A 13,493-nucleotide genomic window follows, 5' to 3' on the forward strand; every position below is an offset into this window, starting at 1 on the left:
CACCTCTATAGCCACCAGTTCACACTCAATATTTGGTCCGGATGTGGACTTGAACCCTATGGACTTAGTAACTGCCGTCCCAATGAATTTATGTAAATAATAATTGATAATATTTATTATGCATTTGAATGATCTGCCATTTCCAGGACTGTACAATAGAGAGCTGCAGTGTTTAGTTAATTAATTGAGTATTCAATCAATGGAAAATTAATCAGCAACTATTTTGATCATCAATTATTCTCAAGCAAAAATGACAACTGTGATATTTCCAGGTTCTCAAATGTGCTAACATTACAGTAAATGTAATATTTGGGGGGTTGGAAAAGTTGGTTGAACAAAAGACATTTGATGAACCAAATTTAGGCTCTTTTCTCATTTCAATTCAATTTAATAGGCAAAAGAATGATTAGAGTTAACCCTTTGAAACCTGGAGCCACATCACTTTTGTTGTGCTGCTGTTTTCAAAGACCCTTCACAAGTATTTAAACCTCTGAACCCTGAGCAAATTGGTGCAATGCCTTTCAAACATGAGGAAAAAAAGGCAATGAGCAACTTGGTGAGAAATGTCCCACAAATTGCAAAAAGTTAATAAATTCAGAAAATTATTATTATTATTATTTTGAAAAAAATGGGGGGAAATAGCAAGGGAACAAAATATTTATAATTATTTATTATTACATTTCAATTTTTTTTTAAATAATTTGTTCAGGTCATTTCCTTGTTTGTTTTTAACTTTCTTTGTCTTTTTTTTTTTTTTTTTACTAATTTTCTTGCTTTTTAATTTTCTCTCTTTTTACTCTTTTCTGAAGATTAAATTAAATTAAATATTTTTGGGTCATTTCTTCCTCTTGTGTTTTGCCCATTGCCTTCTTCCCATGTTTAAAAAAAAAAAAAAAAAAAAAGCCAATTTGCAGGACACTAAATGGGAACAACTAATCACATGAAAAACAGTATTAGTCAGAATGGTAAAATAGATAATTAAATAAGTAAACAAGATATAATAATACACCACAAATTAATCGGTAATGAGCATAATCGTTTTCCCTTGTAAAAAAAAAAAAAAAGTTGAAATATTTTTTAAATGTGTGCGGTTAAATTCAGCTTGTGTTTGAGAGTTCTGGTTAAAAAATTGTCTTTAATTTTAATCGCATTATAGAGCTGATTAGATCCTGGTCAGTCAGCTCTGTTTGTTTCCTCTGGCTTTGTGCTGCGCATGAGATGTTTTCAGTGAGCTCGCCCCTCCCTTTGGCAGGCTGCTGTTACCCACAATCACATTTTAACGTGTCCGGTGTGTGTCTGAGTGTTCTCCGTCTGCACCGCAGAGGCAGACAGCTGATGATGAGCCTCTGGGGGATATTTAAAGCTCTGGGAAAGCGGAAGACTGGCCTGCTCTGTGTTATCAGCTGAGAGCTGCTGCTAGCTAGCACAGCGCTCTGTTAGCATATTAGCTAGCGAGTGGAGCCGCATTTTGACTAGTTAATTCACACGTACAGCTGAAAATGAAGCCAAGGGGAAACAGGAGGTTGTTGTGGCGGTAACGCCTGCCGATGTGACACATCTTTAAGGAGACGACACGGGGTGAGTGGACGTTTTTAAGCTTTCGTTTTTACAGCAGACGGACGGCTAGCAGCTAGCTGTTAGCTAGTGACAGCTGGCGGCTAGCTAACAACACAGCTGTAACAGTCGCCAACTGACAGTGTTTATTTAACTTACTGGACAATGAACGTTGATATTGAATTGAAAAAAACTGCAATTTAAAAAACTAAGATAATGCTTTTAATGTCTTAAATATGGCGCTGCAGCATAGCTAACAGCTTATATTTATCTATGTTCCCTTGGCTCTATGTTCCCCACCACAATATCCTGTAAATATGACACATTAACACATTTCATAAATGTTGAGCTGTTCAATACATGTGGTGAAATTATCCTCATATACCTGATACCATACTAATGTTACACTCATAGTAATAAAACAAGTTTCCTATCTATGTCGTTTTGTTTCTATATTTATACCCTCTCAAACCTACGCCCTCAGTTTTCGTGACTTTGGACAGTGATGTCTCAATCATGGCTGAATTTTTTACAACACAGACTGCATTTGAAAGGTCCATCTCCTTTCATGCTTTTGCAATTTGAGCTGCGATGATAGCCCCCATCAGTCTCTGTCAATGTCAGTTTATATTGAGAGACGTATATAAATATTTGTTCACTTGGAAGACAGCTGTAAAGTTTGTCCTACATAGTCTGGATCAAAGCTTTAACAGCTGAATGCAGTGGTAACAACTTCTTGAGGAAAAAGTGAAAATGAAAATTACTTTAGTTTGTTTGCAGTAATTTTATCATGTCCTGATGTTTCTGCACTCATCAGTATTTTAAAAAGTAACCGGGTTACAGTCACATTTATGTACTGAATTGAAGCATTTGGCTCATTGATATCGATTTTTGATATTTATTTTGAACTTTAACATACAAACAAGCCAAAGAAAGTAGGCTAATATTTACAAGTAATGAAAAGTATAAGGTAAACGCAGTTGTCAGTGTATAGGTGCTTTGATTTACACATTGGAAAAGGAGTTGGAGGAAGTATAAACATATAAGAAAGCTTCCTTATATTGATTAAAAGTTACATGAATTTATTAGTGATGCAAGATAGTGGATTTTTTGCCCATATACAACAACTTATTTAGCCGATAACCAATACTGATATATCAATTTTTTCCCCACCTAAATTTAGTGATCATCAGGTCTCTTCTGTAGTGGAATTAACATCATATTATGCATGTATACTCTTATCATGACATGAAATACAATGCTTTTCAGTGTATGTAATATTCAGTCATTGTGCAACATAAGAAAAGGCATATGTTGGACGATACTAATAATTCATTTTAAAGCTGATAATGGCCCAGATTATCGTATTATCGTGCCTCCCTATAATTTATGTTTCTATACTGATGTGTATTAAAAACACATTGGTCTGTTTAATTCCTGTGTTTTCATACATCACTCAGAAACTGTAACGGATAGATTTTGTTGTTGTCTTAGTTTTTGGGGGCTATCCTTTTGTTTATCTGGGTCAGGGATTGTGCCTCTTAATCGTAGCCCCCCGTGCTGTATCAGTATGCATAATAAATTAGTAATAAACTAATAAAACAGCAAAATGATGATCTGGATAACAGTTAAAATTAATTTAAGGGCTACATATTTAATATAATGGACAAAAACTGCTCTCCACTGGGATATTAGATTATTGTAGTTGTTTGTAGAAGCTGTAGAAAATAAGCAGATGACCAGAATATAATACAATAATCATAGCTAATGGGCTGAGGATGTTTTTATGCTGAAATGGCTGTAGAGTGTAAATATTTGTATTAATTATCCATAAGGAGATGGAATAAAGACCCAAAATCCCATAAATTCACACAGGAATTTCAGCACCATCTGCCATGTTAAACCTCCTGTTTAAAAACAACAACAGTTATGAGTACATGGGATTATATGCTATATTAGTGTGGGTGCAGTGCTGTGGTATGTGTATACAGCTACAGGCCAGTGACCCAGTCTTTACCTAATAGTCTGGCATGAAGGATCAAATGTGGGCTTAGTGTGTGCTACAGTTATGCACTCAAATGTAGACGTGCTGCCGTCACTGAAATCCTGAAAAGGCAGAGAAGCTCAACATTTATTTAAAATGAAAGAAGCTACTTCAATACCTACACACATATCAGATATAGTTTTTGGTTTTAGAGTATCTTTTGTTTCATTAAAATGAAAACATTTCACTCAGAAATTCATTTGTCACTAGTGTGTTGCCGTACAGGATAATTTCCAAACAGCAAGACAAACGCACTGTAGGACATGCAGCGGCCTGCGTCTTATCTGTAGTGAAGGGTTATCTGAGGGGAGACAGCTGTTTATCAGTCTGCTGCACATCACACTCACTGCCTCTGACAATAGCTCGTGCTTTTATAATGGATTAGCAGCTGCTTTGGGCGAATTGGCCCACCTCCAGACTGACAGCTTTCTTGTAAATGACCCAGTGTCTTTGTAGATAACCTCAGTTATTCTCACATGGCAGGAAATTAATGGTCCATGAAGCATGCTTTCAGATAGGCTGTCAAAACAGAAAGTTTACCTTGAGCTAGGTTGTATTGGCAGTCATAATGTTTTACAGTACTCTTTTATTGCTTTCATGTGATGTTTAGTTTCACAGCTGAGCAGGGTATTATTACATTTAGCTGTAATGTAGCTGTAAGGACCAGGAAGACATTTAAGCTAACTTGATATCACAATATTGTGATGACCCAAATGACATTTCATAATTTTGATACATCACTTTAATATATTTGTATACATGTAAATGTCAGCTTGCTTGCTTCTGAATTATATTATACTGTGTAGTCATTTTACATTCTTGTCCTGTAATCAGGGCTGCAACAAATTATTATTATTATTTTCATCGTTGATTAATGTGTCAGTTATTTTCTGGATTAACTGATTAGTTGTCGGGTCTGAAAAATGTTGATCATTGTTTCCTAAAGCCCAAGATGACGTCCTCAAATGTCTTGTTTTGTCCACAACCCAAAGACACTCAGTTTACTGTCACAGTGGAGGAAAGAAACAAAAAAATACTCACATTTAAGAAGCTGGAAAAAAGATTTTTCTATTAAAAATTACTCAAACTGATAAAATGATTTTGAAATTAGCTGGCGATTAATTTAATAGTTGACAACTAATTCATTAATCAATTAAATTGTAATATATCATTATTTTGCTGTTCGTGGGGACTTTGTAAGTAAAGGTGGGAACACCACATAGGTCTTGTATTCAGATTTTGTTTTACTTTACTGTTAATTACTGTATTAGTATTAATTAAAATGTACTTAAAGTCACTCATTATGCAGAAAGGCCAGTTTAAGAATGTTATATTTCTGGATTATATTTATTGATCCATCAGTGTGTGTAAGGATCACTTTAATGGTGTAGATAATTAAGGCGGGGCTAATTTTAACTACTTTATATACTGCTATCAGGGGTGTAAATATAGACAGTGCAGGCAGGGTGGCTGCAGCAGGGCCTGTGAGGTGAAGGGGTCCATAGGGACAGTTGGCCCTCCAACAACATGTAGAGTAGAAAACAGGACTGCCACCTTTAGATATGCTTGTGTTTAAAGAGCTCATTAGATGAAAAAAATAGTGCAGTTTACTAGACTACATGTGCCTTTGAAAAGGCAAACCCATCCCAATCATGGTTTTGTTTTGTGTTTTTTGTAATATAGTCAGTAACAATCTAAATGCCTATTCTACATAAACAACAAATAAGCTATGAAAGTGATTCAATTAAATGAACAATTCCCTATTTTCTTTTTTTGTCATGTACCTATAGGCGATGAGGATTTATGGGTAACATATGTTGGTGTTATCCAATGTCAAGTCTCCATTGGATCTAGGGATGTCACGATTACTTTATTTCACTATTAACCGCGATTTTAAACGCCATGGTTAATTATTCGTAAAGATTCCTCAACACCGTCACTCTCCAAAGATTATGCCGCGACACGGAACCATATACAGTAGGTCAGCGCAACTCACACAGAACGAAAACAAAGTTACACAAGTGGCGTCTCCGAGTGATGAAGTATGGATGAAGACGACTTATTCCCCCCCAAAAAACGGATAAAGTCAGCCTTGTGGGATCATTGTCATTGTTGACGACGGCTTTCCAGTTTGTAAAACATGCCGCAAAAAAGTCGCAGCCAAAGGATCAAACAAGAGCAACATGATACAACACCTGCGGGACAACCACACGGCTTTACATGCACAAGTAAAGGTAAATGCACAATGACTGGGTTAATATACGTCAATCTCAATTTATCAAATGGAACACTGAATTAAAAAATTATATGTTAGCGTGTCATTTGCAATTAATGGCGTAGTGGTATGATACCAGTTGGGCTTACAGTGCAACGTGACAAGCTAAGGCTCGTCTCAATGGATAGTTTTGCAGTTTGTGTGCACACAACGTGAGGTTGTAATGGTTTTGGGTCCGTGTATCTCTTTGGAGTGAGACGACAGACAGAAACTCACGTCCACACGAGTGCAGGATTTCACAAATGTTCGCCATTTATTTTTACATCAACTTAAAAACACTTTACCAAGCCCAGTTGTTCGGCTACTATATTTTCATACATGAACAAAATAGTCGCCACACGTACATAAAACCATCACTGTTGTGTTGAGAGATGAAAGAAAAAGCAGGAGCACATGGAAATAAATGAAACTTAAAGATGTATAAGGAGTGTTCATGTGATTTTACACATTTATAGTGTGAAATTAATTAATGCATAATAATCGTGATAATTGTAAAACTGTGAACCAAGAAAATCTATAATTGTGACATCCCTAATTGGATCATATGATGAGATGATAAGATAATATGGTAACCAGTTTAAGCGCATCAATAGCAGCTAGCGTGCACTGGGTCCCACATAACTACCATACACCACTGACACTGTATTATGATAATACATAATGTTTAATTTGTTAATTTAGATTTTGGATTTATAAATTTTATCTGCAAAGTAGCTAAAGCTGTAAAAACAAAATAAAGAGTGCAATACATGGCTCTGAAATGCAGTAAAGTAGAAGTATAAAGTAGCTTAAAATGGAAATACTCAAGTGCCTCAAAACCGTATTTAACAATACTTAAGTTAAAGTACTTAACTTACTTTCTATCACTGATACTGTTTACATGAAAAAGCCGCTCATTGTCTGTCTGTTTTTCTCTTGTTTGTAGAAACTAACTGTTCCCAACCTGTGGACAGCAGAGTTTGTGCTTCCCACTCCCCACATCAATCTTCACCTCTGACCCTCTACCCCCTCACCTCCACCTCTACGGCCAGTGCCTGGCCTCTGTAACCATGACGACAGGCGGGTGTTGCCACCTGCCTGGCTCTCTGTGTGACTGTGCGAGCACCACTGGCCTGTGGAAGAGCGTCGAGGAAGGAGGTGGTGAGGGGTGCCAGGCGCTCTACGTCACCCAGGTTACAGCCATAGACGGACGGTTGCTTTCCTCTGTGCTCAAACCAATGAGTACGCAAAGGTGAGACTTACTTACGCTCATGTTGTCAGGGGAGAAGTCCATGATTACAACTGCCACTTTTTACACAGCGGACATTTTAACTCGTCACAGTAGGAAAAAGCCTAACAGCTGAAATACATGGGGCACTTTCACGGTGCATCACATAGGTGGAGTGGAGCAGGCCTTTTACCTGCCACACAGACTCTGTCTTTGCAGCGTGTGGATGCTGCCATCTGCTGTGTACTGAGTTTTGCCAAGTGATAAAGTAGTTAGTTATGCAGGGTTTGGAAGCGTAGGCTTTAGTAACTGGCACTGAATTAATTGGGTGGATTAATTGGCTGGTTGATTATTTGCTGCTTCGCATTGCCTCACGTACAGTGAGGTATTCATTGTAAGCGTTTTGTTAAACAGGTTGTATTTGTTTTCTACACTTTTCTGTCACTTTTCTGTGTAGGTTTTTTTTTTTTTTTTTTTTTAAATTATATTTTTGGGGCTTTTTTGCCTTAAATGACAGGGCAGTCCCGGTAGTGCCTGCTCTACCCACAATGCTACTGGGTGCCCCTCTGTGTAGTTTTTGCCTGTTGCAGAGCCACACGTAGAGAGAACAGAACAGCAGCATGAAATTACCATCGAGCAACATGGTGCTTGCACGGGCAAGCGCAGCTTCTGTGGTCAGTGTAGCAGCTTCAGTTGATAATAATGGACGTACTCTGCTGCGACAGACGTTCGCGTCCATGTCCCATATATTTCAGCTGTAAGATTATTACACGTACCCTTTTTACTTTAATCATTTTGGACAGTTCCCTTTAGATTTATACACTGAAATGAAAGAAAGGGAACAAAATATATGTATATTATGTTGTTACAATCCCAGCTCTTAAGCTGCAACAATGATAAGAGACGAGATGAGTGTACAAATAGTTAAAAGCTTACTTATTTATAAAGTAACAATTGATAACCAAATAAACGTGAAAGTCAGTAATCAGTCATGCCCGTGTGTATGGGTATTTGGAAATGTCTGTAGAAAGCCTAAAGGACATCAGCTGTGCCGCAAAGGAAGAGAGCGATTAAGTTTGAAGGTTATTGCATTTACTGCACTTTTAAAGACGTAAATGTGTGTGAGTAATGTGATCACATGATTCAGTTCTGCCGACTGATAAGCAAACCTGATGAAGACATTAAATTTGTTGTTCACTCTTCCACCTGCAGAAAGTGCTTAAATGTATCCATTAATTCTGGTCCACATGTGCATGTCTGTTTCATAACTGTATTTGGCTAAAAAGTTATTTCTTAACATCTCTCATTTTGTCTCAGTGATGGTCCCATCTGTCGTATTTGCCACGAAGGAGGCAACAGCGAGGGTCTCCTGTCTCCATGCGACTGCACGGGCACCCTGGGCACGGTCCACAAGAGCTGCTTGGAGAAGTGGCTGTCATCTTCCAACACCAGCTACTGTGAGCTCTGCCACACGGAGTTCAGCATCGAGCGCCGACCGAGGCCTCTCACAGAGGTAACAAAGGTCAATGCCCTTTGCCTTGTCTGCATCAATCTTTCTGCCTGTCTTTTTATTCTGCTTTGGTTGGGCTGCCGTTTGTGAATGACTGTGGATATATAAATGTGCGAAGGAGAAGTAGCTTTTTTCCCTCATCTTTCAGCTTGCTTGCTTACTTGTTGTTGAAGTGTGTCTTTACTGTTCTTGATTGACTTAAGATCTTTCTCTCTGTCTGTCTACCTCTCCCTTGCCTCTCTCTTGCTCGTATATATTCTCCCTCTTCTCTATTGTTCTGTCTCCTATTTCTTCTTCTACAGTGGCTGCGGGACCCCGGCCCTCGTAATGAGAAGAGGACACTGTTCTGTGACATGGTGTGCTTCCTGTTTATCACACCCCTAGCAGCCATTTCAGGCTGGCTGTGCCTGAGAGGTGCTCAGGACCATCTTCAGCTGGGGAGCTGGCTGCAGGCTGTGGGCCTCATCGCCCTCACCATCGCCCTCTTCACCATCTATGTCCTGTGGACCCTGGTAAAATTCACACACAGATCAGGCTGTAGCACTGTTGTAATGCAAGTTTAAAGGTTCAGTGTGTAGGATTTAGGAGGATATATTTGCATTAGTTGAATATAATAGACATAACTATGTTTGTATTAGTGTATCGTCTCCAAATTTAAGAATCATTGTGTTTTTGTTATCTTGGAATGACTTATGGAGCAGGTCCTCTGCTACAGAGTCTGCCATGTTGTTCTACAGTAGCCCAGAACGGACGAACCAAACACTGTCTCTGGATATAGCATTTGCGTTTTTGTGTTAGCCACCGCAGTCCTCCTACACACTTGGGACATGGGAGACGTTTCAGTTGGTTGCAATCTGCAATCTCGCCAGTAGATGCCACTAAATCCTACACACTGGACCTTTAAAGCGCTTGAGATTTAAAATTGCCTGCTAATTTGCCTTTGGGATAGCTCACTGTATTACATAGAGTGGGTGGCAGTCAAGCTGCGACAAGCTCACAATTTCCATTTGAAGGCAGCGTGTTATTTTAAAGGCCTATAAGTGAACGTCATGCTCACCAACACAAATAACAAGCTAAGTGCTCATGTACATTATTGACCTCCTATTTCTGTCTCTTCTTACCTGGTTGTCTGTGCAGGTATCTTTCCGCTACCACTGTCAGCTGTACTCTGAGTGGAGAAGAACAAACCAGAAAGTACGTCTGCTCATTCCTGAAGCCAAGGAGTCTAACTCTTCCCAGCATTCCTTGCTCTCCACCAAACTGATGAAGAAGTCTGCCAATGAGAGTATAGTATGAGACCAAACAGAGACGGCTGATGATAATGGTGTCTTTTCTGTGTGGCGGCTGATTGTCGCCTGCCAGCTAGCCTTTAAAGAAGCACTTGTGGGCTTTTAGTTTTTGTTGCTTTCTACAAAAAAAAAAAAAGTCTTTGCCCCATCGGTACTTAACTCACATCACTTTTTAAAACAGAAGTCTAAAAGAGCACATTTAAATGGGTGTTGACCAAGCTTATGCAAAGGCACTGAAGAGCGTGAGAGACGTGGAGAAGACATTGCCCGAGACATGGAACAGTCTCAACAGTCATGGATACGACGATCATGTTTAATAACAGTGACAGTAGTAAAAGAAACGACCAAACGAACTTGTTCAGTGGATTGTGAAATGTTTTAAGTATTGTTCTGCTTGGATTCAACAACCCATCGATGGTCCACATGTGACTGCAGAGCACAGGAGGTCCAGTCATTGTCGTGCAGCAATGATGAAAGTGTAAACCACTAGAAACATGTCATATGTGGGCGTGCCCTTATCTACATAGGCCTTGCATTCTCTGCACAGTGTTGCCCATCGAGGAGCTCTTTGACACGATTATTATGTGACCCTGTGTTAATCTGTTAAGGGAAAAAAGCTTTGATTCATTCACCCGAAGCTTTTAGTTTTCGCACAAGCCTATTGGACTTCTTTCAAGGTTTTTTGTTTTGTTTTGTTTTTTTTTTAAATCCTACATCTGTTTTTACATTTCATCCAAGAATGGATGGCAGCATAGCGTTCGTAAAGCCAGAGATTGTGCAATAAAACACTGTGGACATGGAGGACTTCACAGTACATGAAGAGACCTCTCCCAACATGCACAGTTATGCATGCAAACACTGTTAATAAAAAATTAGGGGGGGATTTTTTAAAAATTTTTATTTTGTAGTGTTAGCGTATTATAAAATCCTTTCGTGGTTTTAAAAAAAAAGTTTCTTAAACCACTAAACAGAATCAGTATTCCTACTGCAGTAGGGTTTAACAGCGTCCTCATAGAGGTTCTTATATTATCAGCACTTAGCAAGTAGGTCTTGTATAGATCGATAGAAAACTCCATGAAAATGGCTCTTAGAGGATCCAAGAGTCTGTTGGGTGGCTGATGCAGTGTACTAAAGCATCCTTTTAACTGCCTGTTAAAGTACTTAATTATTGCTATTTTTGTTCTGTGTATTTTATTTTATTTTATTTTATTCAATTAGTTTCCGTAAGTAACACCAAATATCAGGGAAACTTCCTGCAAGCAATCACCATTGTAGTCATGATCAAACATCATCGATAAAAGCAACTTCTGTGCTGGTGTTCAGTGCTTCTGCCAGTCTAACATGAAGTCACCAACAATGACTTTAATGGTGGGTGTATTATGCAAGCACCGCTTCTTTTTTTTTGTTGGTTTTTTTAGTTTAAGGAAGCCACTCAACGCTTGTGTGCTTTTTTCTAAGTCCATTTGATGGTTGTCAGTGTTTTCGGGGTGTAAACTTGCCCTCATCATGTTTTGATGTTACTGACCAGACATTTTTGGGTCTGTATTGGTTGTCTGGGAGAGTAAAGAAAATCCACTTCTCTCTCTCGTGTATATAGTTTGGTGCAGCTTATAATCAAGTCACGTTGAGTGGCCGTTCACAGAACTCAAACCGCAGTAGCTGCCTGGTTTCCAGATTTATGGGGTCATAGCGTTGAGATTTAAACAGTTTACTTCATTCCACTTCAGTTAGGTTGTAGAAGGACGGTTAATTGACGTGAACACACTGCGGTCTGACTGTGGCTGCAAGGAACGTCATAGGCTGAAACATGTTGGCCTAACACTGTTTTGGAGTGTTGAAGGTGTTAAAGAAAGTTTAACCTAAAATCAACAATACATGTTTTTCCTCTTACCTGTAGTGCTATTTATCAGTCGAGATTGTTTTGGTGTGAGTTGCTGAGTGTTGAGATATCAGCCATATAGATGTCTGACTCTCTTCAGTATAATGGAACTAGATGGCGCTCGGCTTGTGGTGCTCGAAGTGCCAAAAATGTCTCTTTCCAGAAATCATGACCCAGTTTAACATTATCCACACACCTTGTTGTGAGCAGTTTCATGTGGGAACTATTTTCTTTCTGCTGAACTACATCCGCCAACTGTATCACTGCACAGAAGGAAGTGTGCATCTACTCATGCTAGCTCACCTAGCACCACTAAGCAAGCTGACGTCACAGCTTAGCAGAGGAGGATGGCGATAATGTTTACATCTCAGGTTGTCACAAACACGAGTAGATGCGGGTGTACTTCTCAGTCATCCAGGTCATGGTAATCGTCAGTGCTAATATCATAGGCAACTGGACTTGCTTGCGTTTCTTGAAGATGTTTCGCTTCTCATCCAAGAAGCTTCTTCAGTTCTAAATGACTGGTACAATGTTGCAGGCTGTAAACCCTGTGTGGGTGGTCACGTGAGCTCTTAGCCACCATGTGAGTCGTTAGGGTCAGGTGGGACCAGGGGTGAATGGGTGTGAAGTCCCTCTCCAGATGACTTCACATCCATTCACCCCTGGTCGTCTTCAAGAAACGCAAGCAAGTCCAGTTGCCTACAGTATTAGCACTTAACGTTTTGCGGGTGTAGTTTGTTACAAAGTAAAATAGTTCCTACATGAAACTGCAGTCTGTTGATTATCTGAAGTAACTGGGTCATGATTTCAAGCCATCTAGATCGATTATATTGGAGAGAAGGCAGACATCTCTACGGCCGATACCTCCAACACTCTGCACCTCCCCAAAACAAACTCGACTGATAACCAGCTCTACAGGTAAGAGGGAAAATATGAAGTTTTGATTTCGGTGTGAACTGTCCCTTTAATGCTATGGTTCAGTATTATTGTGCAGATCTTACTATTTGTAAGCGTTTCATTTACGACTGCAGTCCTGTGGGGTGCAATAAAAAAATCAGCATTGAAGCAAAGAGGCAAACTTAAAACAAGTTGACTAGTTGATTACTATTTTTCAAGATCACAATTATTTGCTTTTGGATTTTTCTCAATTCAGTGGAATGACATTTATATTTTTATTAATGAGTGACTTTTGATTATTATGCTTATTAATGATGATTAACATGTTGATGATTTTGTTCTTCCTATGTGCTTTTTGTTAACTTCTCCTACATGTCAAAGTAAAAGACATGGATCCATGTCGCAGAGACATTCAGTATTGACACAGAAACAATGCAGTACATGAGCTACGGTGTGCAGAGGCCAAAAGTCTGGATTTTATGCACAAGTGTTAATGTTTTTTATTTAAAATACGTATTGTGTATTTAGTTAATAACAATCGGGCTCGACCAAACTATTTTACTGACACTGCTGTGTGGTGGCATTGTCACAAAGAGTCATCCGAGATCAGTTCAGTCCCTTTTTCAGAGCAGGTTTTTGGTTTACGGCTGCGGTCAGTAAGCATCAGTTACAGTTGTCCTCCTGCACTTTTGATTTTCATGCTAAAGAAACCCTGTGATGTGAGATGACATTACAAGTTAGGTGGTAAAGCATTAGTCGTAGAAGCAGGGTGCATCTCAGTATGGCTAATTTGGTGGAAAATTGACACCGTAATGTGTTGACCATTAATCTGTTTGAC

The 13,493-nt window shown here is 39.0% G+C and overlaps 1 protein-coding gene across 2 annotated transcripts; it reads left to right on the forward strand.

Moving 5' to 3' along the window:
• Nucleotides 1–1,119: 1,119 nt before the first annotated feature.
• Nucleotides 1,120–13,160, forward strand: marchf2 (membrane-associated ring finger (C3HC4) 2). 2 transcript variants are annotated; one of them, XM_049587701.1, is made up of 5 exons: nt 1,120–1,578; nt 6,799–7,104; nt 8,398–8,602; nt 8,893–9,102; nt 9,728–13,160. In XM_049587701.1, the coding sequence occupies exons 2-5, from the start codon at nt 6,923–6,925 to the stop codon at nt 9,884–9,886; spliced, it is 756 nt and encodes a 251-aa protein (XP_049443658.1). In that variant the 5' UTR covers nt 1,120–1,578; nt 6,799–6,922; the 3' UTR covers nt 9,887–13,160. The 2 variants fall into 2 exon arrangements, with proteins under 2 accessions (XP_049443658.1, XP_049443659.1); XM_049587702.1 differs by having other exon boundaries at nt 1,134–1,578; nt 8,398–8,593.
• Nucleotides 13,161–13,493: the final 333 nt, after the last annotated feature.

Source organism: Epinephelus fuscoguttatus, linkage group LG10 (assembly GCF_011397635.1).
Source record: "Epinephelus fuscoguttatus linkage group LG10, E.fuscoguttatus.final_Chr_v1".
Classification (NCBI taxonomy): Eukaryota; Metazoa; Chordata; class Actinopteri; order Perciformes; family Serranidae; genus Epinephelus; species Epinephelus fuscoguttatus.